Raw genomic sequence first — 23,111 nt, 5'->3', positions numbered from 1 at the left:
TTGATTTTCTGCCTGCCCCACCCCTGTTCCAAGCACAGGACTCCTGCCAGGAAAGCATGCCATGGTGTACGATGGCTGTAATAGACAGACCAAGAGAGAAAAAACATCTTTCTTTTTTTTTATTTCTCTTGCCCAGTCAGCCAGGGCCCTACAAACCTCCCAGCCAAGATCAGATCCATTCTTCGGGCCGTACACAGCTCAGTTTCAGCCAGGGCTGAATTTTGCAACGTGCTTAGGAACACAGAAAGCGGTCTCCTCCTGAGTCAGGCTGTTGGCATGTCTATGGGTAGGACTGAAGGCTGCCCGCCAGAGCTGACCCACAATGACCAGCTCTGACGGGCAGCATTGACTTCTCCCCATCTTTTTTGGGGGGAGGGGTAGAATTCTTTCCCAGCCCTTCCTGGGAATCAGCAACCTGGGGGCCAGCTCCCCCAGCGGTCAGGGGGCAAGCAACGGGCCAACCCCTGCCTTCTCACAGCCAAGGAGAATGACTCACGAGAAGCAGGCGGAAGAGGAGGGCTGACCAGGGGGGGGACCCGGCTTCATATTGGGCCACCGCCTGCCTCCCACGTAAAGCCATTTCTCCTCCAGCTACACGAATAATGCTGGGCTCAAATCGAGGGAAACCCTTCTGCGCCCCTCTCGAGCTCTAAATGTTAAGCCAGAAGAGGATGAATGCCCACCAGCAGAAGACTCCAGTTGGACCATCGGAAGGTCATTGCATAGACTTTGAACTGAACTGGGAAGATCAAGGAATAATCAAGTAAAGCGGGGCTACTTGGCTGCAGGACAAATGTTCTGTGACTGTTGGGGAATTCAATCAAGGCAGCACTTCTGCGCATGCAATTTATGCCCCTCCATGGGTAGAACTGAAGATCTAGCCAATGGCCCAGATAACACGATTGAAGTAGGCGCCTTCTGGTCAAAAATAGTTTAATTATCATTTTAATCTGTTTTTATTTTTTTATTTTTTTGCTTTTAACCTGTATTTCACGCACACCCATAACTTTAAATTCAGCAATGTTCTGATAATGAATTTTTTTAAAAGACCCTTAAAGAAAGGGCGGGAGTGCTGGAGGCTGATCTGTGGACGAGGGGAATGGGAAAACAGCCCCCCCCCCCAATCCCAGGATGCAGTTTCTCAGATGGAGCTTCTACCCCACCCCACCCCAGAGATGGCATCACACTGAGGGAGTAAAAAAAATAAATAACTCTTCAAAGGAGGATTGAAGCCTCCTGAAATCTGCACCTGTTGAACGCCTTGACTATCCCGTTGCTCTTAAAGGAGCAGAAGGTGTGATGGAAAAGCGAAAAAGGTCACTGCCAGCCGGTTGGCCGGGGGGGGGGGGAGAAGCTGATCCTTCAGCGCTGGGATAGTCTCACAGACGCAACCCAAACTACCACTCCTTTCTTCGTCTTTTACGGAACTGACTCCCACGGCCTGTCTCGACACGCACCTTACCTACGTCGGTGCCAACACCTTTTACAAAGACAGCACAGCCTGGGATGTGGGCAGGACATCTGGTCCTGATGGCAGATTGAGGAGAGGGATGGAGTCCCCGGGTTGGGTCCCAAAGAAGACGGAGGGACCGAGGAAAATCATCCTCTGGTCCCTGGATCGGGTGGGGTTGGGTGGAAATTGGTGTAGCAAAGCCAGGATGCCTGCGTCCCATTTTCAGACTTCTTCACATCCCATAATATACAGAAATCCCCAATGGTATGAGGTTTGAGGAACCCCAAAAAAAGTCTTTAAAGGGGGGGAATGAATGATTCGGCTCCCACAGAAGGAATCTCTGGGAACCTCCAGGAAATAACAAGCGAGACGTTTGAAATAATCATCGGTTGAATCCCAAAAGGGGGAAAATCGCACCCAGAATCCCCAAGGAAAGCATGGGAGGGGGGAAGGAGAGAAGAATCTGGGGGTTTCACTCCTCCAAAAAAGTGACATTTCTGAGATCAGCCGCCCCACACCTGTCCGTGCGGCTCCTCACGCCGCTGAAAGTTCGCAAGTGGGCAAAGCTGGCGTTTTTTGGGACTACATCTCCCAGCGACTGGGTGAGTCGGGGAGAGTGATGGGGATTGTAGTCAACAGAAAAACGGTACTGTTTCGAAGCTTGGCCTTAGAGTTATGGAGAGTTCAGCCCACGTCTGGGGGTTTTATTGGACCAATTTGGAAAAAAAATGTCAATAAAGGGATGGACAGGTGGCCTTACAGGCGCCAAAATTCCTTCCATGTTTTCCTCCCTCATTGCACCTGCTGTGCAGCTGTTAAGCGCATTGGGGCTTTTTTTTGCCAGCGAGATCTGAAGCCGGATTGAAGCTGGAGTGATCCATTTTTCCGTGATCCGGTTGGGGCTCTTGATGACTTCCACCACGGACAGCAAACTCCTGCAATTATTGCTCCAGTTTATTTACTTGGGATTAATTCTATTCCTGCACCCCTATTTCTCCCTAAGAGGAGTCAAATCCACTCGTTATCCCGGGGATAACGGGGTCAAAAGGTTGGAGCACCGCCTTAGGAGGCTCATTAGGGTATAAGAGTCAAGCTGACTAATGGTCAGAGCCCTGGACAGAGACACGGGGAAGTCCAGACTAGAATCCTTGGTGAGCCACAAAACTCTTTGCATGACCTCAGGACACACACACACACTTACCCTTTCTCGACTTGTTCTACCTCTTCAGGTTGTTGTTAGGTTGCAGCATAGACACGGAGAGCGGTGTAAGCGGTCCTGAACTCAGGGATGAGAAAAGCAGGCTGTTATCAAACCGGTTCTCCTTTTCCAAGCGGCACGTCTGTTGGCGCCATTAGAGTGACTTTTATCATGATTAATTACCTCTGCTATGGATTCTTGAAAAGCAAAGTTTGGAAAAGTTATTTTCTCCAGCATTCCCCCCCCCCCGCCAGAGGAGCGGTTAGGAAAAAGTAATTTTCCTAAGCTCCAGTTGAGATACGACTTAGGACGCGCAGAACCAATTTTCCTTCCTACCTGGAAGCAACACCGCCACGTTTAAAAATCCCATTTTGTAAAAATCCCATTTAGTAAGGTGGCAAAAGTCTTGAACTAGGATTTGGGAGACCTGGGTTCAAATCCAGCCTATGCCACACAACTCCCTAGGTGACCCTGGGCTAGTTACTTATTTGTTCTCTCTGAGCCTGGCCTACCTCACTGTGCTGTCGTGAACCTTAATACAGAGAAAGACAGACGTGATTATCTATTTTTTTTAAAAAAAGAAATCTGACTTTTCAGATTGGCTCTTGCATAGTTTTTCATCTGTTTTTAAAGGCTGACGGTTTTCGCCTTTTTGTGGTTTTTACCTTCTATCAGGATGAATCAATAAAGAAATAACTTTCGTCGAGGATTATCAGTCATCCTATTTTATAAACAAAGCTACGCTTCTTACAGGAGTGGCAAGATAAGGGCTGTTGCAACCGGCTCATTATTTTATTTGATTTTCTGCGGTGATTCTACCCGTTTCGACACACCGATTTTAATCGGGCATGATTTTATACGATTCCGCAATGGGGCATCTGCCTGTTTGTTGCTTTTTGTTATGTTTTGGCGACGATCATAAGCTGCCTTGAGGGCTACGTGACGCTGGAAAGGTGGGGCAGAAAGGTAAAGGAGAAGAATATAAAAATAAATTTTAAAAATATTCACTGCCACTGTCCCTGCGGTTTCTTTCCTCCAAATCTTCCTTCTGCAGGCAGACATCCAACTGGGGCAGTCGGTTCAGCCAACAAGGTCAGGGAACCGGCTGACCCTTGACTGACTCATCCCCAAGTTTTACCCTTCACTCTCCTCTGGTGGTGCCTCTCGGCACGACCTCAGCAGCCCGGAGAGCCTTTGCCAGGGGGAGATGGTGTAAGAGGGCACCTCCTTATCTCCCTTCGGCTTGCCTCCTTCCCTTTTCCCTTCCCTCCTTCCCTCCCCGGATGCCTCTCATAGTTGTGACACCAGCCAGACAGCTCCACCCCACAACTTGAGAGAATTAAAAACGAAGCTCACACACCTCCCCTCTTTAGAAAGCGGCCAGGCCAGGGCGGGACAAGAACTCGCTCCCTCGCTCTCCTCCATCTGCTCCTGCTGTGCCAAGGGGTAAGTGCCAGGAAGGGTGCCCTGCGTGGGTGCACAGCTGGAGAAGGGGGTGTTGGTGGGGGTCTCCTGTGGACCACCACACCCAGAATCCTCCACCCCACCTTCTGGGTGTTGTAGTCCCCTTCAAAAACCAAAACCAAACTTTTCCCCGGATTTGCCAGGGTGAGGGTGCCAAGGCATCAGGGGGCACGTGGAAATGCTGGATCTACATGAAAGCAGAGATAATTTTTGGGGGGAAGTGCCAACGCAGATTTGGGAACTCGATGAGGGCGGGTTTGAGCCCTCAGGCACAGGGAGGGTGTCCGCCTGGGTTGCAAGCAAAGAGGAGAGGTGTTTTTTTCTTTCTGTGTGGGCAATTGGTGCCACGGTGGGCGCGGAAGGAAAAGGATGGTATTGGTGCCAGGGGTGCCAGGGATTGGTGGGAGATTTGGCAAAGAGTTTCTTGGTGAACCATGCACGGCATAGGATTGGGGGGGAATGCCTGGGAATTGAATGGGTGGCAGTGCCAGCCTATGGGACCCCCTAAGAAAAGGGGGAGAAAGCGGTGACTCTGAGAACTTGGAAACCTGATAAATCTTCTGGCAGGGCTCTGGAGAGAGGAAAGCAAAAAAATGCCCCGTGGGCAAGAAGATGAGTGGGGAAGGAGGCACTGGGGGGCAGGGATGTGTCGGGTAGGGAGCTCAGAGAAGCGAGACCACGCCAGAGCTGTGGGTCCTCAAATGTAGGGCTGAAGAGTTTGGGGGGGGGCAAGGGAGAGAAACACAGGGAGGTTCAGATCGTGGAAAGCGGGAGTGTGAAGGACGGGAGCAAGAGGATGATTGAGGTAGGATGAGACCCTTGTGGTTCAAGAGACTGGGGATGAGAGAGGAAGCGAACCCAGGAGATATTTGGGGTGCTGGTTTTGGAGGTGAGCATCATAGGGGCAGGTAAGGAAGAGATGTAGCTTCCACAGAGGCGTCTGGTATTCTGGGTGATGGGTTTTGTTTTGTTTGCTCATGGGCCAGAAAATTAGGGTTCAGGTTGGAAACGAGGCCGGCTAAGGAGTGTCCCCTTTGGACGGAGGAACTCCTGATTTTTTTCCCAGACACACCTGCGCCTCTGTGCGAGCGATGTTCCCAAGGATGCGGGAGCGATGAGGGTGTGGTCCAGGTGGCTGGGAGTCGGCAGGCAGGAAAGGTGGGAACATCTGGAGATTCGGGTGGTGGGGAGACCAGAGGCAAGGTTGCGATCCCAGCGAGGAGACCCCAGTTGGGTTGACTCTGCTGGGGCCGGCCCTGTTATTGAGTGACCAAGAGACGGGCTTCAGGCGGCAGAGACTGGGGGGGTGGCACAAGGTGGAAATGCGGCACACACATCAGCTGCAGTGGAAAAGCTGGTGTGGAGACCTGGAGGAGGATGGTGTGGGGAATAGGAAGGGAACGCTAGATCTGCGTGGCCTCAGGCTGCAAAATAGCTTGCACTGGGCTGACCCACTGAGATGGAGCGGTCTGGGCCCACAACCTCAGATGGCAACTAGTTGGGGTTGGTATGTTTGACATGCGCCTTTAAAGGGCTTTCCAACTGAGGGTGATTCTCACAAGGGGGTTTTGAGGGCCGTGAGATGTTCAAAGGGTGATTGACCGGCACCAGGCCTTCTGTTCCATGGGTATCCATGGCCGAGCCGTGATTTGAACCCAGATCTCCAGAGTGCTAGTCCGTCCACTACACCAGTCCTGTCAGACGAGGAGTGGCGGATGAATGGGGCACGGTCAATTGGGCGATGCCAGTTCTGGCCTAATTGGCAAAAAGGGAGGGATGCTGAATGAGAAATGTATGAGGTGTTGAAAATAGGTGATGCTGGAGAAAGTTCCCTCCCCGTTTGATGCGCTCTAAGAATGAGGAAAGTTACTTCCTGAGGAATGCAAAAGTTCAAACAAATTTCCTTTTTGGCCCTATCCTTTCTGGGATTCAAGCAGGTGAAGTGACCCCTCGTCAGTTTTTAAATTTATTTTTTAAATATTTTTTTTATGTTTACATTTCACAACATCCCTGCCAAGCGGGATGGATTGACAGACCGACAGAATTGTTTTCATGCAGGGAGCAAAAATGTTAAAATCTTAGCTGGGGGGGGGAAGATTCACAAGGCATGGGATAAAAATAGAAAACGGGATGGTTTTTGATTTTTGAGAGGGGGAATAATTTATCAGGAGAAAGGAGGCAAGTTGGAGGTAAGCCGCTCAGAGTGGTATAGATCTACCAGATGAGCGGGATATAAATCAAATAAATAAATAAATAAAATAAATAAGCCGGTTTGGGGATTTTGTCTGCTTTGTTTATATGGGAGACACATTCAAATCCTGCCTTTTCTTCATGGGCTCTCCCCACCCACCACCTCATCTTCACAACAACCCTGTAGGTCAGAGAGAGAGGATGAAGGCAGAAATGGCAGTTGTTTTGGGGAGATTCTAAGAAAAAAGAGGGAAGTATATATTTTAAGTAATTATTCCATGAATTTGATTCGGCTCCTCTTTTCATTTTTGTGTTTCGGCAGAATCTGTTGGGCATGTGGTCCAAGAAAAAATAATTTTTCCATGTTGTCTAGGTAGATCTGGGGAGTTCTAGTCCCAAAACTGAGCTTTTCTGACTTATTTTACATACAAGTTGAATCAACACCTAATTGCTGTTCAGAGTTTCAGACAGCTGTGCTTTTAAGAAATTCCCTTTCTCCCCTGTTTTTCCCAATCATCAGTCAACATTTTGATTTTTGCCCCTTTTTAAAAAAAGTTTTGTGCTTCCAGTAACCTTGGAGTTTCCCCCAGACTACAGTTACTTCCTTTTTTTAAAAAAAAGTCAATGATTTGTGGTAATCACTATCTGCACTCAGCTAATCAAGTCTGCTTTTAGAATCGGTTCTTTTAACACCAGCGCCTTTTAACCACTTGATGATGGGCAGAAGTTCAACCCGTAAAGAGAGCGACAGACTTTTATATTTAGCTTAGTCCTGGGCAAACCGGCAGATTGTTAAAGAAGGACTTTCCAGCCAGTGTCCATCTTCATCCACTTGTGTTTTGAATTATACTCGGTTTCCTTGCCTTTGAATATTATTGTTTGTGCTTTCCTCTGTACGTAATTATTACAGTATTGTTAATGTAATAAACCACAATGAATTGGTGTGTATGTGTTAAACAGTGGTCCCCAACCTCGGGCTTCCAGATGTTCTTGGACTACAACTCCCAGAAGCCTTCACCACCACCTCTGCTGGCCAGGATTTCTGGGAGTTGAAGTCCAAGAACATCTGGAAGCCCAAGTTTGGGGACCAATGTGTTAAGACACCATCTCAATCGGTTAAGCAAACAAATCGTTGGTTTCCTCCGGCGAGCTTTGCCTGTTGAATTTCTGCCGTTCTTTACAAAAGCCACAGGGCTTTCGCAAGGTATGGGAAAACGCAGCCTTCAAAGACAGAAACAGGGATTTGGGATTCTGCACTCCCCGGGGTTGTTTTGCTTTGAGCGCATGAGAGTTAATGGCCCAACCTGAAACTCAGTTTCACCTGCTCTAGCCAGCTTAACCGGCCATGTTCCCAGTTCTTCCCCTGCACATGGGGGCAGTTTCGCCATACAGCCACCCGTCATTGGGTACCTTACACGGCTGTGGGGTGGGGCACCGGGGAGGCTAGACAGCTTTTTCCTGAGCAGGGAGATGCTCAAGGATTCACTCCCCACACATACCAGCATTCCTTCCCTTCAGGCCCCAAAGGCTTATCGCTAGAAGGGCTTGAATAACACACCAATGGCATGGAGCAACCAGATTTCCTGCTTCGGGCACATCCGGAGAAGGCAGGATTATCTGGAAAAGGATGCGGAAGGCAGTAGGAAAAGAGGAAACCCCAATACAAGATGGGCTCACTCCCTAAAGGAAACCACAAGTCTTGAGTCTACGAGAGCTGAGCAGGGCGGCTGAGAACAGGACATTTTAGACATCGCTCGTTCACAGGATTGCCATAAGTTGGAGGCAACGGGACAGCACATAACAATTCCCCCCCCCCCGCAAAAAAATTATCCAGCCATAATTTCCCCACCCTTCTGATTTTTGTTCTAAATGGAGGCTAATTGCCCCTCACCCACTGGATGGGATGGGCACAGACATATCATGATAGAGAAATACCTGTTGAATTTCTACCTGCAACTAGGAAGCAACCTGCTAGGAAAGGCAAAAAAATGTTGTCCAGGTTTCCTCCTATGTCTGCTGTATCTTGTGTTTGAGTTTATTCGAATTAATCCTCCAAAACAGGTCTTCCTGATTTTGGGACAGACATCTGTAATGAGTCCGGCTCCCATCCTTACACACGGCTATTGATATTGCTATCACACGAGGAAATAAACTGTATAATGCAAGGTGTTTTTGCTTCGTTGCCATGCACACCTAGAGGGCTGATTCCAAATTAATTCACGCTCAGTGAAGTAATTCCTTTGGAATCTGCCGGCCTTCGGTTAGTCATAATGACTACGTTCGGTCCCATTCAAATGGGTTTTCCCAAGTGTAATTAGATCGGCTACCAACCCATCATCAAGCATTCGAAAATAAACCTGTAATATCTGAAAGACAAAGAGTTAACATATGCAAAAAAAAGAGAGATTGCCGGATTTCAACACCGAGAAATTCCAGTGGCTAGGAAGTTTGCGACATACGAGTTACAAAGAGTGAGCCAGCCGCTTCAAAACAGAAGAAGACATTTATTTATTGATATTTCAGAGGTTGTAAATCTAGGTTGGTTCCTATATTTTTAAGAATGCCTTTTTATTTATACTATAGGGAAATCTTTACTTATTGTGTCCCTGTGTCTCCCCCACCCCCTGACTACGTATTGCTGCCTGTAAGACTTTTTTAAGGATTGCAAATCCAAAAAAATGAATTTCCCATACCCTTCTTTTAGTCTAAGATGACGGATATTCTGAGAAACTATCCGATGCTTGATGTCGGAGAGAAAGAGAAAGTCGTTCTCCTCTTTCGTGCCTCCATTAACCTGCGGAACTGGATGCCACAGGGTGCGGTGGTGATGACCACAGGTTTTGAAAGCAATCGCAAGGGGATTAAACGGCACCAGCCATTCTGGAAAGCATAGTGAAAGAGGGCACCTCAGGCAGGAGTCCGTGGGGAGGCGATTGCAAAAAAAAGGTACTGGGACACAGAGGTTTGTGTGTGTCTCTCTCCTGGAACACCCGCCTGGTGCCCTGAAAGTAACCGCTTCTTGCACATGCCGTGAAGGGTGTTTTGCCAACGCCAGTGCCGAGGAAGAGCCCATGCTCCCCCCCTGCTTGGTCTGGCTTCTACACACAAAGCAGAAGGGACTCCATCTTGTCCTTTTGTCTCAGGCGACAAAAAGGCCATGGGTGACCGCAGGATTTGAACGAAATTCATGAAGATCGTCGCTCCGACGAGGGTATATGGAGCCTCCAAAGTCAGGGGTAGTCTACCGCGAAGCAGCCGTTTCTAGGGCAGCCTCTGCAGAGGCCAGTGACTGTCTTTGGGTGCCCCTCGTTGGCTTTGTGTTGGATAAAGCATGATGGGATGCCAGGTGAGACGGCTCTTCCGTTTCACCGGGTCTTGGAAAAGTTTCGAGCTAACTTCCCAGGTACCCAGGGGATGATGTGAGTTGTAGTTCATGAAGCCTCTATTCCAAGATCTCGTGTTCTTTAAACTCTTACAACAAGCAGATTTTTTAAAAAAATTATTTCTTATGATCATCCTATGAGGTAGAAGTGTTGATCACGTGACCAGGGCTGTCCCCAGATATTATGCTGCCTGAGGTAAAGAACAAAACGGGGGCCTGCTCCGAGTTCTAGGCCTGGAAGATCAGGTCTTTAGCCTGCTTGCAGAAAAAACGGAGATTCGTCCTGCCCCAAAAAAAAAATGGAGAATAGCCAGAGGATTCAGAAGGAAGGTGTCTCCTGCCACCCCCCTGCCCTCTGCCGCCTGAGACTGCCCCCTCACTCACTCTGCCCAACATTAGGGCCGGCCCTGCACAGAACCCTTCTTGGGTCTGGTCGGTCATCCTGGTCAGTTATCCTTTGGGTTGCCATGAGGCGGCCAGGTGTTGCGCTGTGTTGTGTTAGCGACGGCGACAGCAGTGGGCGTCTGAAGCTGGACCGGCAGCATTCCTGGCACACGGACTCTTCCCCAAGAGAGGAAGGGAGGTGATGCCAGACGCCAGCATCCCCAGCGTGGCACCGGTGGCTGGCACACGCCCGCGGCTTCTGAGGCCAACACGCTCTTAAAGAGGGCGCTGCAGATATCTAGAGCTGCCCAGGGCCTCTTCTCCTGCATCGGCCAGGATAGACTTCACTTTCCCTACTCTGTCGGAGAGCCACTTTTCCTAACCTGGCTGGAGTGGACTACAAAGCCCAGTTTTCAAGACCCTGATCAAGGACGGAATTCCTGAGAAATAATATGCTCTTTTTCTCCTTTGAATGAATCCCCGTTTTTCCTTCTATGCTTCTCTTTGGCATGACTGGTATGTGTACCAAAAGTAGAATGCTGGGGTGCAACATTCATATTTTGTGCATCGTTGTCAAAATAAGTTTCTAGTCCTCACGAATAACTTAGGGAAATGCCGTCAAGTCAATTCTGACTTTACAGCGACCCTTTTCAGGGTCTTCCAGGTAGAGAAGACTCAGAGGTGCTTTACCTTTACCTTCCTCTGGGAGGTGGCCTGGGAACGACGATGCAGCTTGCCCAAGGCCACCCAGGCTGGTTCTAGTCACAGGAGGCAGAGTGGGGGGAAATCGAACTCACAACCTTGGACTCCGCCGTCACATGCCAGAACCACTGAGTTATCCAGCTAGCTGATGATTAAGTTCCAGGGTGATGATAATTGGACAAAATATTGCTTTACGCAGTTTGTGATGTAACTGGTACATAGTCTAGAGGGGTGGGGTAAAAATCTAATAAATAAATAAATAATCCAAAATTAAGAAATCTAAGTGAGGCTTAGCAAGTGTAGGGGGAAAGGGATCAAAGCGCTGCAGGATTGCTTTGATCCCTGCTTTCCCCTCCACTCGTTTTATCTCTCTCCTTAGCTTACTTCCATGTATAAGACAACCCTCAAATTTTAGTTTAAAGATTTTAGACAAAAGTATAGTCTTATACGTGGAAAAATACGGTATGCTGTTTGCAGCCAGAGGCCATCTCGTTACCCCCACCCTTCATATCCTTGACGGCAAGCTTCTCGCTGGGATATCAATTCACCCACAACCCCCTCTAGGAACAGAATGCCAGAATAGATGTCCGCCTTGGATCTGACCCATTTTCCATTTGTTTCTTTTTGTCAAGAGGTATGAGCGAGGCACTTTTGGGGGATGATGGGGGTTGTAGTCCACCGCCTCTGGAGAGGATGCCAGGTGGGATATACGGCATTTTGGAAATCTTTTCCCCAAACCTTTTAATGGAGGTCAGTAAAGGCTATTTTATTTCCAAAGGGATTGCCAAACCCAAAACATTCTGGAGTCCTGGCTCTGCAGAGAAAGGGAATTCTGAGCCTTGTAGTGGTAAAAAGTAACATTTCCCATCACTGAAACAGAGCCCGTGACTTGGTCCTGCCTTCTTGTCCTCTGTAACATCCAGGAATGAAGGCAGACAGATGATGATGTTTAGGAAACTCCCTCTCTTTGGGGGGGGTATGACTCTCACCGCAAAAAGTGAGGTTCACACCTTGGGGTGTCCATCTGGATCCGGCGCTCACCATGGATACCCAGGTAGCGTTAGTGGCCTGCATCACCTACTTCCATCTTCGGCGGATTGACCGGCTGCGGCCCTATCTTGATGTCGGGGCGCTCACCGCTCTGGTCCATGCGCTCGTAGTCTCGAGATTGGACTACTGTAATGCGCTCTACGTGGGGCTACCTTTGAGACTGATGCGGAAGCTCCAAATGGTGCAGAACGCGGCAGCCAGACTTCTTAGTGGGGTGAGAAAACATCAACATATCTCTCCCACCCTGGTCGCATTGCATTGGCTGCCCATTCATTTCTGCATTGATTTCAAAGTGTTAATGATGACATAGAAAGCCCTAAACGGTTTAGGACCTCGATATCTGGCGGAACGCCTCCTCCCACCTAGATCTACCCGAATCACTCGTTCTGGCCAAGGTGGGTGGCTGAGGGGTCCAACGCCGAGGGAGGCCCGGAGAGAAAGAACAAGAAACCGGGCCTTCTCGGTGGTGGCCCCTCGCCTTTGGAACAATCTGCCTGCAGAGATCCGCCTGGCTCCCTCGCTGGGTGTTTTTAAGAGCCAACTTAAGACCTGGCTCTTTAGGCAGGCTTTCCCCTCCTGTCATTGCCTAAATGCTTTCGTCATCTTGTACTATATGATGACTGTTGTCTTTATTTTATTATATATATTGTTTTTACTTGTATGTATTATTGTTAGCTGCCCAGAGTAGACTTTGGTCTAGACGGGTGGGGTATAAATTGAATAAATAAATAAAATAGATGCTGTTAAAACACATACATCATCATGATCTTTACCTCGACTTTCGGAGGTTTCGCTCTCAGCTCCGACAGTCAAAACAACAACACCCAAGCTGTTGAGGGAGCTCTCAGCCGGCTTCGGGGAATCATAGACTTTGCAGAACCTTTTTTTTAAAAAGGATAGAAGAAAGGTAAACGCTGTACATAGGGCGGGGTGAGGAGTATAGCCCAGGAAAAGCTCAGCAGCTGCAAAATGCAGACTGACCGCATGTGAAGAGAGAGAAAAATGAGAGAGAGCGAGAATCCTCAATAGCAGAACTAGGTGCTGCAAATTTTTGTTGCAGTTTCCCTCTTGTTTCCAGGCTTACCGTGTCCCACACGATTTCTAACACACAAATGCAAGAGTAGGCAATACATTTATAGACGACTTTAAAAAAAATCATCATAGAATACACGAGCTTTCTTGGATCAGGGCCACTTTGTCAGGCTCGTACCAGTGTGAAGAACTTAAAATCCAAAAGTTCATGGCAAAATGGAATTTTTCAAGGCCCACCTTTCTTAGATGGATGCATAATATTCCATACTATTTCTGTTGCCTCCGGATGAAACCTGTTCGATTTTTCTTCCGTTTGCTTGAGGTTTTTTGGCAGGTTGTCGCCTTGTTAAATCATGATGAATACTTTCTCTTTTTTTACTGTTCTTCGAGCAAATGGCTGCATTGTGTTTTATTTACCCAACTAATAATGGGTGTTTTAACAGGCAATTACTGTTTGAACTTGCAACTGTGGATATATAGTGTTTTTTTTATTGTTTGAGCATTTTCTGACAGCAACCTCCCCTCCCCTAGTAACCGCCAGATGGCGTTGAGCTACAAACCCCATTATCCCCCAGCCATCTGGTTCAGGATGATGGGGCTTCTAGCTTACTATCATCTGGAAGGGTGTTATGAAGAGCCTCGTTTGAGGATGGAGAAAAATGCTAGTTTTCAAAATACTACGTGTTTGAGGATCAGGATTGGAGCGAGCACAAAATAGAATGAAAAAGGGGTGGTGGGTTCTGTTTTGTGTTGTTCGGAAAAGAAAGGACAACAATGGGACATCAAAAATGCCATTGCAAAACACAGATTCACAAATGGGGGGGGGATGAGAAAATTTATTTCTTTTTTAATTAGATTATAAGCAGAACTTTGTTGTTGTTATTGTTACATGCCATCAAGTCTCCCCCGAGAGAGCTTTAAAATGTCCGGTCCTCAACAGCCCTACACATCTCCTCCAAATTCAAGGTTGTGGTTTCCTTTAGGGAGTCGGTCCATCTTGTATTGGGTCTTCCTCTTTTCCTGCTGTCTTCCGCCTTTTCTCGGGATGAGGGTCTTGTCCAGAGAATCCTGCCTTCTCATGAGGTGCCCAAAGCAGGACAGCCTCAGCACCTACATTTTTGCTTCCAGAGAGAATTCAGGCTTGATTTGATCGTGGACCCCCTTGTTTGGCTTTCTAGCAGTCCAGAATATCTGCAAAGCTTCTTCCAGCACCACCTTTCAAATAAATCAATTCATCTTCTGTCCGCTTTCTTTCCTGGTCCAGCTTTCACACCCGTACATGGTGATCGGAAAGGCAAGAGTGTGGATGATCTTGGTCTCCAGAGTCACATCCTTAGAGTTCATCTTTTCTAATGCTTTCATTGCTGCCTTTCCAAGTCTTCTTCTGATTTCTGGGGTGCGGTCTCTATTTCAATTGAACTACAAACATACCAAAAAAGAATTTGTCAAAGAGGCTTCTGAAATTTTAGCCCCACCACAGAAAGCTGCAACACTGTGCAGGATTTTTTTTTTTTTACCTGTAAACACCACTGTGCACCGTGGAGCTGACTTCAGAGTAATCACACAAAAATCTGAGATTGAGGTTCCCACTGGACCATGAAATCCCCTGGAGATCTTCGCAAATCATAGTTTCTCAGCCTAAGCTACCCCTCACAGCTTAATTGTGAAGATAACGGGAGGGAACAAGCCCTGTGAGCATCCTGGTCCTCATTGGGATGTGACCTCCAGTGGCAGGGAGTTCCAGAGAGTTGAAAGGAGCCCAATTTTTTTCTCTCGTAAGTGAAAGCTCAAAGGGGTGTATCTTACTCTGGAATGGAAATAGCTTGCTTGGAAGACTCAAAGGTGGGAATGGGATGGGGCAGGCGAGGGAGAAAACGGCAGGGACATAGCAAAACTTGAAAAAGTTCCTTAAAAAATAATAAAAATACACCAGCCAACTTGGCTACTAGCCGTCCAGGGCCGAGGGAGTGTGGAAACTGGATTCCGAGGCCCAGATGTGGTTGCTCACCGAGGAGACCTAGTGAATCAATGGAATTTACATAAGTGTAGATACAGTATATTGATTGATTTCTTTTTCCAATTTCTCTTTGCTTGCTTTTCTGCAAGGGGCCACCTTTCTCTGGTCTGTTTCCACCCTGCCGCCTTCCTTCCTCTGACGAAATCCATTGCCTCTGTCAACATACAGAGCAGAGGGCAGAAATGTGCAGAAATGTTATGTTTTCTCTCGCTTGAACCTTGCGCTTCTTCAGCCTCTGAGTCATGAGTCTTTCTTTGGGGCCACGTGAAAAGGAATACAAATTTTAAAAGGGGGAAAGGGAGAGAAAAGGGAGGAAAGGACAAAAAAGGGAGGAGGTGGAGAGAAGAGAACGGAGTCTGAAAACAATCTTGGCCCATGTGTCTGGGGATCATGGGAGTTGTAGTGGGACACGGCTAAACTGCACCCACTTACAGAAAAGCTTGCTTAGGGGTTAGAAAGTGGAATCCCAGTTGAATCTGGTGGAGGAAATTCTTAATGAGGGACTAAGAAAAGGGGGTTTCGTGCATTAAAGCAACATGTCTTGGAAAACAAGGGAGCTTATCGTCCATTTTCCACCTCATGAGGGAGGGGAATTTAGTGATTTCGGGAAAGGCAGACTGTCCTACACTCAAGGGTTGTGGGTTGTTATCATTTACTCAGAAGGATCTCAAAAAAGAAAGTGGTATGATATGGGAGGGGGGCTTAAGGGAAGGGTTGCACCTTATGATTGAAAAGTAGAGTTTGGAAAAAGTTCTTTTTTGGACTACAACTCCCAGCTATGCTGGTTGAAGGATTCTGGGAGTTGTAGTTGGAAGAAGGAGCTTTGGAAATCTCGATGCTGTCGAGTTGACGCTGGAGTTCCCAGCTTTTAAAAACCTGCCCCTCTGTATTCTGGAAAGTGAACCTCTCCCTTGTAAAGTCATTTTTCTAAGATTTCGCTTAGAGAAGAACAAGCAGGCAGGCCGTGGACCTGAGTTCAGGGATCAGGGGAACGGGAGGCTAAATTCGGACAGATTTCTGGATGGCTCTGACCTCTAGTACGTGAGATAACATGTTCTCTGAAAGAGGCGAAGGAAAGCAGAAGGACATGCTGATGATGTCAGCGTCAAAGAGGGGAAATCTCCCTTTAAATAAGGGTTTTTCCCGTGACAATAAAGGTCACCTGGAAATAAGCCAAGCTGGAGATAAAATTCTGAATTTTGGGAAGTGAGGGGCCTTCCAGGAGATAGCACAGCCGGTAAAAATCACTTGCAAAAACTGCATGTGTGTTTTAATATTAGTCATTTGATATGCTCAAATCCTGGCTTTCCTTCAGAGAGCTCAAAATGGTGTATATATGGTTTTCTCCACGCATCTTCACGACGGCCTTGCAAAGCAGTTCCAGAGCTTCAAAAGTGGTTTGTTGGTTTGTTTTTCCGTGCTAAAACTGTCAGAACCTAGTTGGGGGATTCTGGAAGTTGTAGTCCAAAAATAATGTTCCTGAGCTCTGGAGAGGTCGGGATGAAAGAGAACCAGCATGAGCGAGGCACTAGCTGACATTCACCTACTCGTTTCACGGCAAGCCTTGGGAATGTAAACTGGATTTTCTGACTCGCAGGTCCGTTGCACTAACCACTGTACCTCACTGCCCCTCCCTGGCTGTTGTGGATGCTAGTCTCCGGTTTCAAGTCTCCGAAAAATGCTAAACGTTTTGATGCTGATGCTGATAGACCAAAGTTTTGATGAACACTTGGGTTGGCAGGATAACGTGAAGCACCTCCTCCATCCTCCAGAAGGGTGGTGGCCCTTGATTGCAGAGTTAAGAGAAAAACTGGCAGGCATCGGTTCCACAGGTGGTGTGGCCAGGGAGGTAAAGCTTCGCCTGTTGAACATTTGCTTTTTCTGACGCCGGCCGTGGCAAAAACGACCGCTTTTCTTGACTCTTCAAAGCCAGGGCTTTTCGGGTTTCTAAAAATAAAGTATGCGGACCATCGCGAAGGAACGCAGGGTCTCGCTGTGGCCTTTTCTAGCTTGGGATGGAAATACGGGCAGATCAAGAAACAAACCGTGGAATTTTCCTGCTTCCTTCCTTGGCTGTGCAGGACAGGTCCTGCTTCCATCCAGGGTTGGGATCAGATAATAAAGCAGGTCTGCCCTGCCTGGAGGGGACGGTGGCTGGCTCTCCCAGGAGCTGTGTCGGCCTCTGTCCTCGGGCCAAGCCGCCAGCGGTGGTTCTGGTGACTCTTGAAAACATCCACTTGAAAACATCCACCTGTTAGCAGTGCCTCCCTCTCTGGTTTGGGGGAGAGAGGGGGTTTTAACAGAATCTGGGCTGGAGCAAGTAAGATTGCTCAGCGCAATGTCAACGGGAGTTCCGCCCCCTTGCCCTACGGCACCCCTTGTGGCTGGCCAGAGCATGGCGCTCACCTCCTTCTTTGTCTCTTCCAGACGTGATGCCAGTATCAGACCCCCGGGAGGACGTGGGCCGCTGGGCCAACGTCAGTTACCGTGTGCGGCAGCCCGAGGCGACCCCCAGGAGGAAAAAGCGTTGGTTCTACAAATGCTGCAGCTGTTGTTCCCGCCAGGATGCGGGCGACTGGGGGCCAGCCCCGGGGGAGGTCCCCGGGTCCCGCCCCCGGGAGCCTGTCATTCGGGGTAAGTATTTGGGCAACCCAAAGGACACCAGGGCTCTCACCCATCAGCACCGAGAGAGAGGGACACCCCGCAGATCTTTTTTCAGGGCTCCAGCTGTGCCAGATGCAAAATTAAAAAGCCAGCTCTATCCGCACTCCATGGCAGGCGATCCAGATGTGCCACCTGGGATTCTTCTGCCTGCTGTCTGGGACCTGTATTCCAAAATAATAGCATTTTCAACATCTGGCTCCTCCTTAAGCCCTGAGATTCTGAGAGCGTCCTCCAGTCGACTTCCTCCAAAAAAAGAGACCACATTTCAAATTTGACCAAATTGCTAGAATAATGCGGCTTTTATTCAGCAACATTTTAGGGCCTTTTAAACCTGACATCCTTTAGGGTCTCTTAAATCTGATTTTCTCTGTAGGCAAAGCAGAAAAAAAGCAAAAGGTTTAAAGCACTCCCGGGCAGTTTAAAACTCAGTTGTTCGGGCTATGCATTACCCACCCCAAGCCCCCCAGCAAGCTGGGTACTCAATTTACTGACCTCAGAAGGATGGGGGGGCTGAGTCCCACGTCAAGCCAGCTACCTATGTCTGTCGGGAATCATACTCAGGGTGTAAGCAGAGTCTTCATTGCGGTACTGCAGTAGAACCACCGCTTCGTGAGGCTTTGAGACTGGAATTCTAAACATTCCAGTTTGAAAATTCAGTGTCGAGGGACAAAGGGGTTTTTTTTTTTAACAAATTAGAAATTGCAGGCAAACACTAAACAGTGCTTTATCTGCCCGTTTCCCCCTGCTTCTTACTTCCTTGACTCTCCATCTCCCGAATTTCCAGCATGACTAGCAGAAATGTCAAGGCTTTGGGTCCCAGAGTCCCCTAGCTAGCATAGTCCCAGGCTAACATGTTCTGTACATTTCAGGGGGTAGTCCAGAAAAGTGATTTTGTACAGTTTTCATCTGGCAAACGAGGGCATCTCTAGAGCCGTGCCTTCAATTCCAACGCATGGCCTTACCGTCCTCCTTCCTTTGGGCTTCTAACCCCTTTGGGGCAAAGAAGTGGCTTTTTTAAAAACACCGGCCACTTTGATGTCCCTTCCATATCTAGCATTTTATGGGCTATAGCCTCGCCTCTCTCTTTTCTTTTTCTTCTTTTACTGGAAGTTGGATGCCATCATGATTTTTGGACGCAGCCTCTCTCAACCGCGCTACTGTCTTGCCTCCAAACCAGTTTCCCGGGTCCCGCTGCTAATAAACTCTCCCAATAACTTAGGTCCTGTTCTTGTAAAACTTTGATATCCTCTCCTGTGAGCAAATGTTGTTTTAAAAACTCTCTTCTCTCCCCCCCTTCTCTATCTCTTTTACCCCACTTTTCTCCTTAAAGAAGGACCCAAGGTGGCTTACATCATTAAAAGACAATATCTAAAGCTTAAAAAAAAGGAAGGATAGAAATATTGGAAGGGATCAAACAAAGGCGATGCTAAAGAACGATAGCAATGCCAGAAACATATCCAAAGCAGTAAGGTCCAATGATCCTTTTAAAACCTCCACTCAGGCAGCCCGTCACTCAGGGAAAGCCTGCCTGAAGAGAACGGTCTCTGCCCGCTTGCGCAAGGACAGCAAAGGTGGGGCCAGGCGGGCCTCCAGTAGCAGGGAGTTCCAGAGTCTAAAGGAGCAGCCACAGAGAAGGCCGTCTCCTGTGTGTCCACAAAATTCACCTGTGAAGGTGGCGGGACCGAGAGAAAGGTCTCCCCTGAGGATCTTAACGCCCGAGCCAGCTTATCAAGGGAGATGCGGTCCTGCATCATCTTAAACCTCATTTGCCAGAGATGCTCTGGAAAAAAAAGTGGTAGAGAAAGCTGAGGGGGGAAAAAAGGGGGCAGTCGCTCAGAAGCATGTGGCTTTCTTTCTTCTTGCGCAGAGGGCATGCTGGTCATCAACGGGATTGACTTGATGGGCGGCCGCTCCAGCAAAAACCACCGCGACCACCACACCGACGAGTACGAATACGACAACCTCATCATCCGTCGCGGGCAACCCTTTGACATGAAGCTTCAGTTCCGGCAGGACTACGACCCCGAGAACCACCGCGTCTGCCTTGAATTTATCACCGGTATGTGTGCCAAAAGCAGAACGCTGGGGCGGAACATCCCTATTTTGTGCATCGTTGTCAATATAAGTTTCTAGTCCTCATGAGTAACCTAGGGAAACAGAAAGGCCAAACTGGGTGGAAAGTCTAAACCATGCCTTCTCCATTTACTCAGGGGAGGATCTTGTCTCCTTTTTCTGGGGAGCATCATCTCCAGGCAGTATAGATCTCATCATCTTTCCCAGTGGCTCCCCAATATAAAGTTAATTTCAAGTCTCTCATTTCTGCCAAGGAGAATCGGATGGGTGGGGAGGGAGAGTTTTACATCTGGGAAATCTACACCACGCACAGCATTCTGCCATGATAAGAGGACCCCACCCTGTCAGATTGAGTATCCATTTTAACCACAGATTTGCTTAGGATAATGCCAAGTAAAGCCTTCAATCAGTTAAAAAGAAAGAGCCACACGATGCGCTTCATGGTAGCTGAGTGTTGTTCAATTATCTCTAGTGTTTTTCTTGCGACGCTGAACTCATTGCTGCAAAAGGAAGTGGATAGTTTAGCTTTCTCTGAAACGAAGACTTGACCGGGGAAAAGAAATGTGTCGAGGGCCGCTAGTCATGATTTCGAAATTGAACCTCTGTGTTCTGTGGCAGTCTACCCTTGAACAACAATGTTCAACAGAAGGGCTGTTGACTCCATGCATCCTGTGGGTCCCGGAAGTAACTCTTTGGCTACAGTGGGATTTACAAGGTCAACCTGGGCCGGCCTTCACCGTCTGATCCCCCCTCCCGACTTCCTCCTACATCATTTCATTTTGATATTAATATTAAACGGGAGCCAAAATTTAGCAGGGGTGAACTTGGAAAGCTGCTTGGGGCCCCAAAGCAGTTCAGCCGGGCCCCAGCGCTCCCTCAATCTGTTGCTCTTCAGAGAAGCAGCAGTGGGTCGTCAATTAAAATATGTGGGGTACTGCCCCACGCAGTCATCTAATCCAACTAATCTGGTCTGGTTGGGAGTTCGATTCCTGCCCTCCCCAATGCCTCCGTGAGAGAGGCTGCACTCCATAATTCATAGGGTTCCTTCCAGCTCTGCAGTTCTAAAGTGATGATGATGATGAGATGCAGCTATCTTTCATGCCTGTCCAGTTGCTAGAAGTCTAAACATAATGACCCACATGTATTTCTTTTTTTAAAGTGTATTTTTTTTAAAAAAAATTCACATTTATCTCCTACGCCAAAGCGGGTCTGAGCCGTTCACAGAATAGACGCTGAAATTACAAAACACCGAAATCCTGTTACAGATTTACCCCCGTGTACATTTATTTACATAAAGCACAGTGCTGAATGGCCATGGATTAAGTTGCTGTGTGCATTCTTGGTCATGCGCCAGTTGCCATTCATTCATTAGCGACAATTTGCTGCTGCTGTTTAAGCAATTAACACTTACACTGGTGTAGATTCCCTATTGTAAGATGTAAACAAATTGAAAAGCATGCCTAATAAGAGCAAAATAAAAGCCAGCCGCAGCATAAGCACTTAAAAAGCACTTCTGGCTGATGTTTGAAGCTTTAAAACAGGGCGGGCAACTCTAGCTGGGTTGGGAAGCAGTTTATACAAATATTTTTTCATCCTGGGAACATCCAGGGGCGAAACAAGCCACTATAAATGAAGGGAGTAATGCTGAAAATCAGGAACACCTGGAGATCCACCTCTAGTTTTGAAGGGAAAAAATGGATGTTTTTATTGCTAAATACTGCAAGAAATAGGATCCACTGCTTCTTTAAAATGGTATGTGGCTGCTCCTGAAAGTTTCCAGAAGCACTAGCAATTTAATGTATTCTCGAAGGCTTTCATGGCCGGGATCTGATGGTTGTTGTGGGTTTTTCGGGCTCTTTGGCCGTGTTCTGAAGGTTGTTCTTCCTAACGTTTCACCCGTCTCTGTGGCCGGCCTCTTCAGAGGATAGGAGTCAGAACTCTGTCTGTGCTCTGGTGTAGTGTGTGGGATAGTTGAGTACTGTACTATTTGTAGCTGTGGGACCAGCTTTTTGTCCTTTTCAAGAAATTGGGTGATTAGGGAAAAACCTTCAGAACACAGTCAAACAGCCCCAAAAAGACTATAGACTGAGCACAGCGCACAGAGTTTTAAATCCTTTAAAATCCTCAAAAGCCTGAAGTTTCAAAAAGACCATCCACCACAGGTGAAGAAAAGACCCTCTTGTAGGCACCAGGAGCGTTTATTTGGGGGGAAGGCACTCCGCAGGGAAGGTGCCGCTACTGAAAAGGCCCTGCCACAAGTAACTGCTTCCTGATTTGATTGATGGATGGATTGATTGATTTTAGCGAAGGCATCTAAAGGCGGATCTCCGCCTGTGGCCGGAGGAATTGGGCTCCCAGTTGTTTCATGCTTTGAAGCACCCCAGAAAGAGCCTGAAAACCAGTATGAGCCCTGAGCGCTTTTGCAGAGTTGGCCATTACGTTGTGTTAAGACGCAACAACCCTCACCAGCCCACCCCAAAGCATGTCAGAGGGTAAGGGTTTGTGAATGTATAGCTGCAGGGGGTTTGCACCGATGTAATACGGTGTGCTTCTGTTCCCGTTTATGGCCCTATTGGGCTGTTTTGCACGTTTCCAAACTCTCTGGAAAGACCCTCCCACACAGGGCACGCTACTGTAACCTGTCCACCACAGGATGGAGGGCAGGCTGCTTATCTGGTCTTCCTCTACAAATCTCACTTTCTTCGAGGCGATCAATGACCTGGATGGTCCCAGTTCTTTTAGCCGGGGTTTCTCTGTTTAGGCGGTTGGCATTGCAGCCAGAAATTCACCAGGGGCTGCTTTGCTCTGGAATGCATCTTCAGGATTGGGGATGGGGGAAGAAACCACACTCGGTCAACTCCGTCCTGCCAGATAGGTCAAGAGAATAATTCCTTGGCAGGGAAAATAAACCAAGAGGCAGTGCCACCCTCTAGACAGAACATCTCGTCTGCTGGAATGGCTTACGCATGCCAAGCGCTTTCAGCTGACTGGTGGAAAGGCTGTGTGCTCGGGACTCTCTCTTATCAGCCTGTCTCCACTCCAAGTGGGTGAGGAATTCGGATCGACACGTCCCAGGGAAGAAGGGCTGCTAATTTTGTTCGGGAAAGTGTTTGGAAATATAGGGCAGAACTCCGACGGCCCCTTCTACTGGCTTCCATCCCGGCCCGTACAATAGTTAAGCGCTCATTTCCTCCCCTCCTTACCCCCTTTCCACCCGCCTCTCTGCCCCAGGATCTCCAGAACAGGATCTCACCCTTTCATTAGCTTCGGAGGCTGGCTGGCTGGCTCTGTAATTTTTCAGTTCTGTGGGACCCAGGCCTGACGTCTGTGTTCCCACCATGTTCCCCCTTAAAATGCTGATGTGGCCGTTTACAGCAGAGGAAAGCGATGACAACCCTCGACAGCATCTTAAACAGCAGAGATATCACCTTGCCAACAAAGGTCCACATAGTCAAAGCTATGGTTTTTCTAACAGCGATGTATGAAAGTGAGAGCTGGACCA

At 48.1% G+C, this 23,111-nt stretch overlaps 1 protein-coding gene across 2 annotated transcripts in view; it reads left to right on the top strand.

Annotated features, from left to right (window-relative positions):
• Positions 1-1,122: 1,122 nt before the first annotated feature.
• Positions 1,123-23,111, top strand: part of TGM1 (transglutaminase 1) — a 47,869-nt gene continuing 25,880 nt past the window's right edge. Inside the window, exons 1-3 of one of the 2 annotated variants that reach the window (XM_072977100.2) lie at positions 1,123-4,097; positions 17,300-17,506; positions 19,404-19,595. In XM_072977100.2, the coding sequence (XP_072833201.2) occupies positions 17,305-17,506; positions 19,404-19,595 (394 nt within the window). In that variant the 5' untranslated portion in view covers positions 1,123-4,097; positions 17,300-17,304. Of the gene's footprint in view, positions 4,098-16,017; positions 16,110-17,299; positions 17,507-19,403; positions 19,596-23,111 lie in introns of those variants that run through there. The other variant, XM_072977101.2, reaches the window with a different exon arrangement.

The sequence above is a fragment of the Pogona vitticeps genome, chromosome 6 (assembly GCF_051106095.1).
Source record: "Pogona vitticeps strain Pit_001003342236 chromosome 6, PviZW2.1, whole genome shotgun sequence".
NCBI classification, from domain to species: Eukaryota; Metazoa; Chordata; class Lepidosauria; order Squamata; family Agamidae; genus Pogona; species Pogona vitticeps.
The sequence above is the reverse complement of the archived record's forward strand: the minus strand, read 5'-3'. Positions and strand labels throughout refer to the sequence as shown.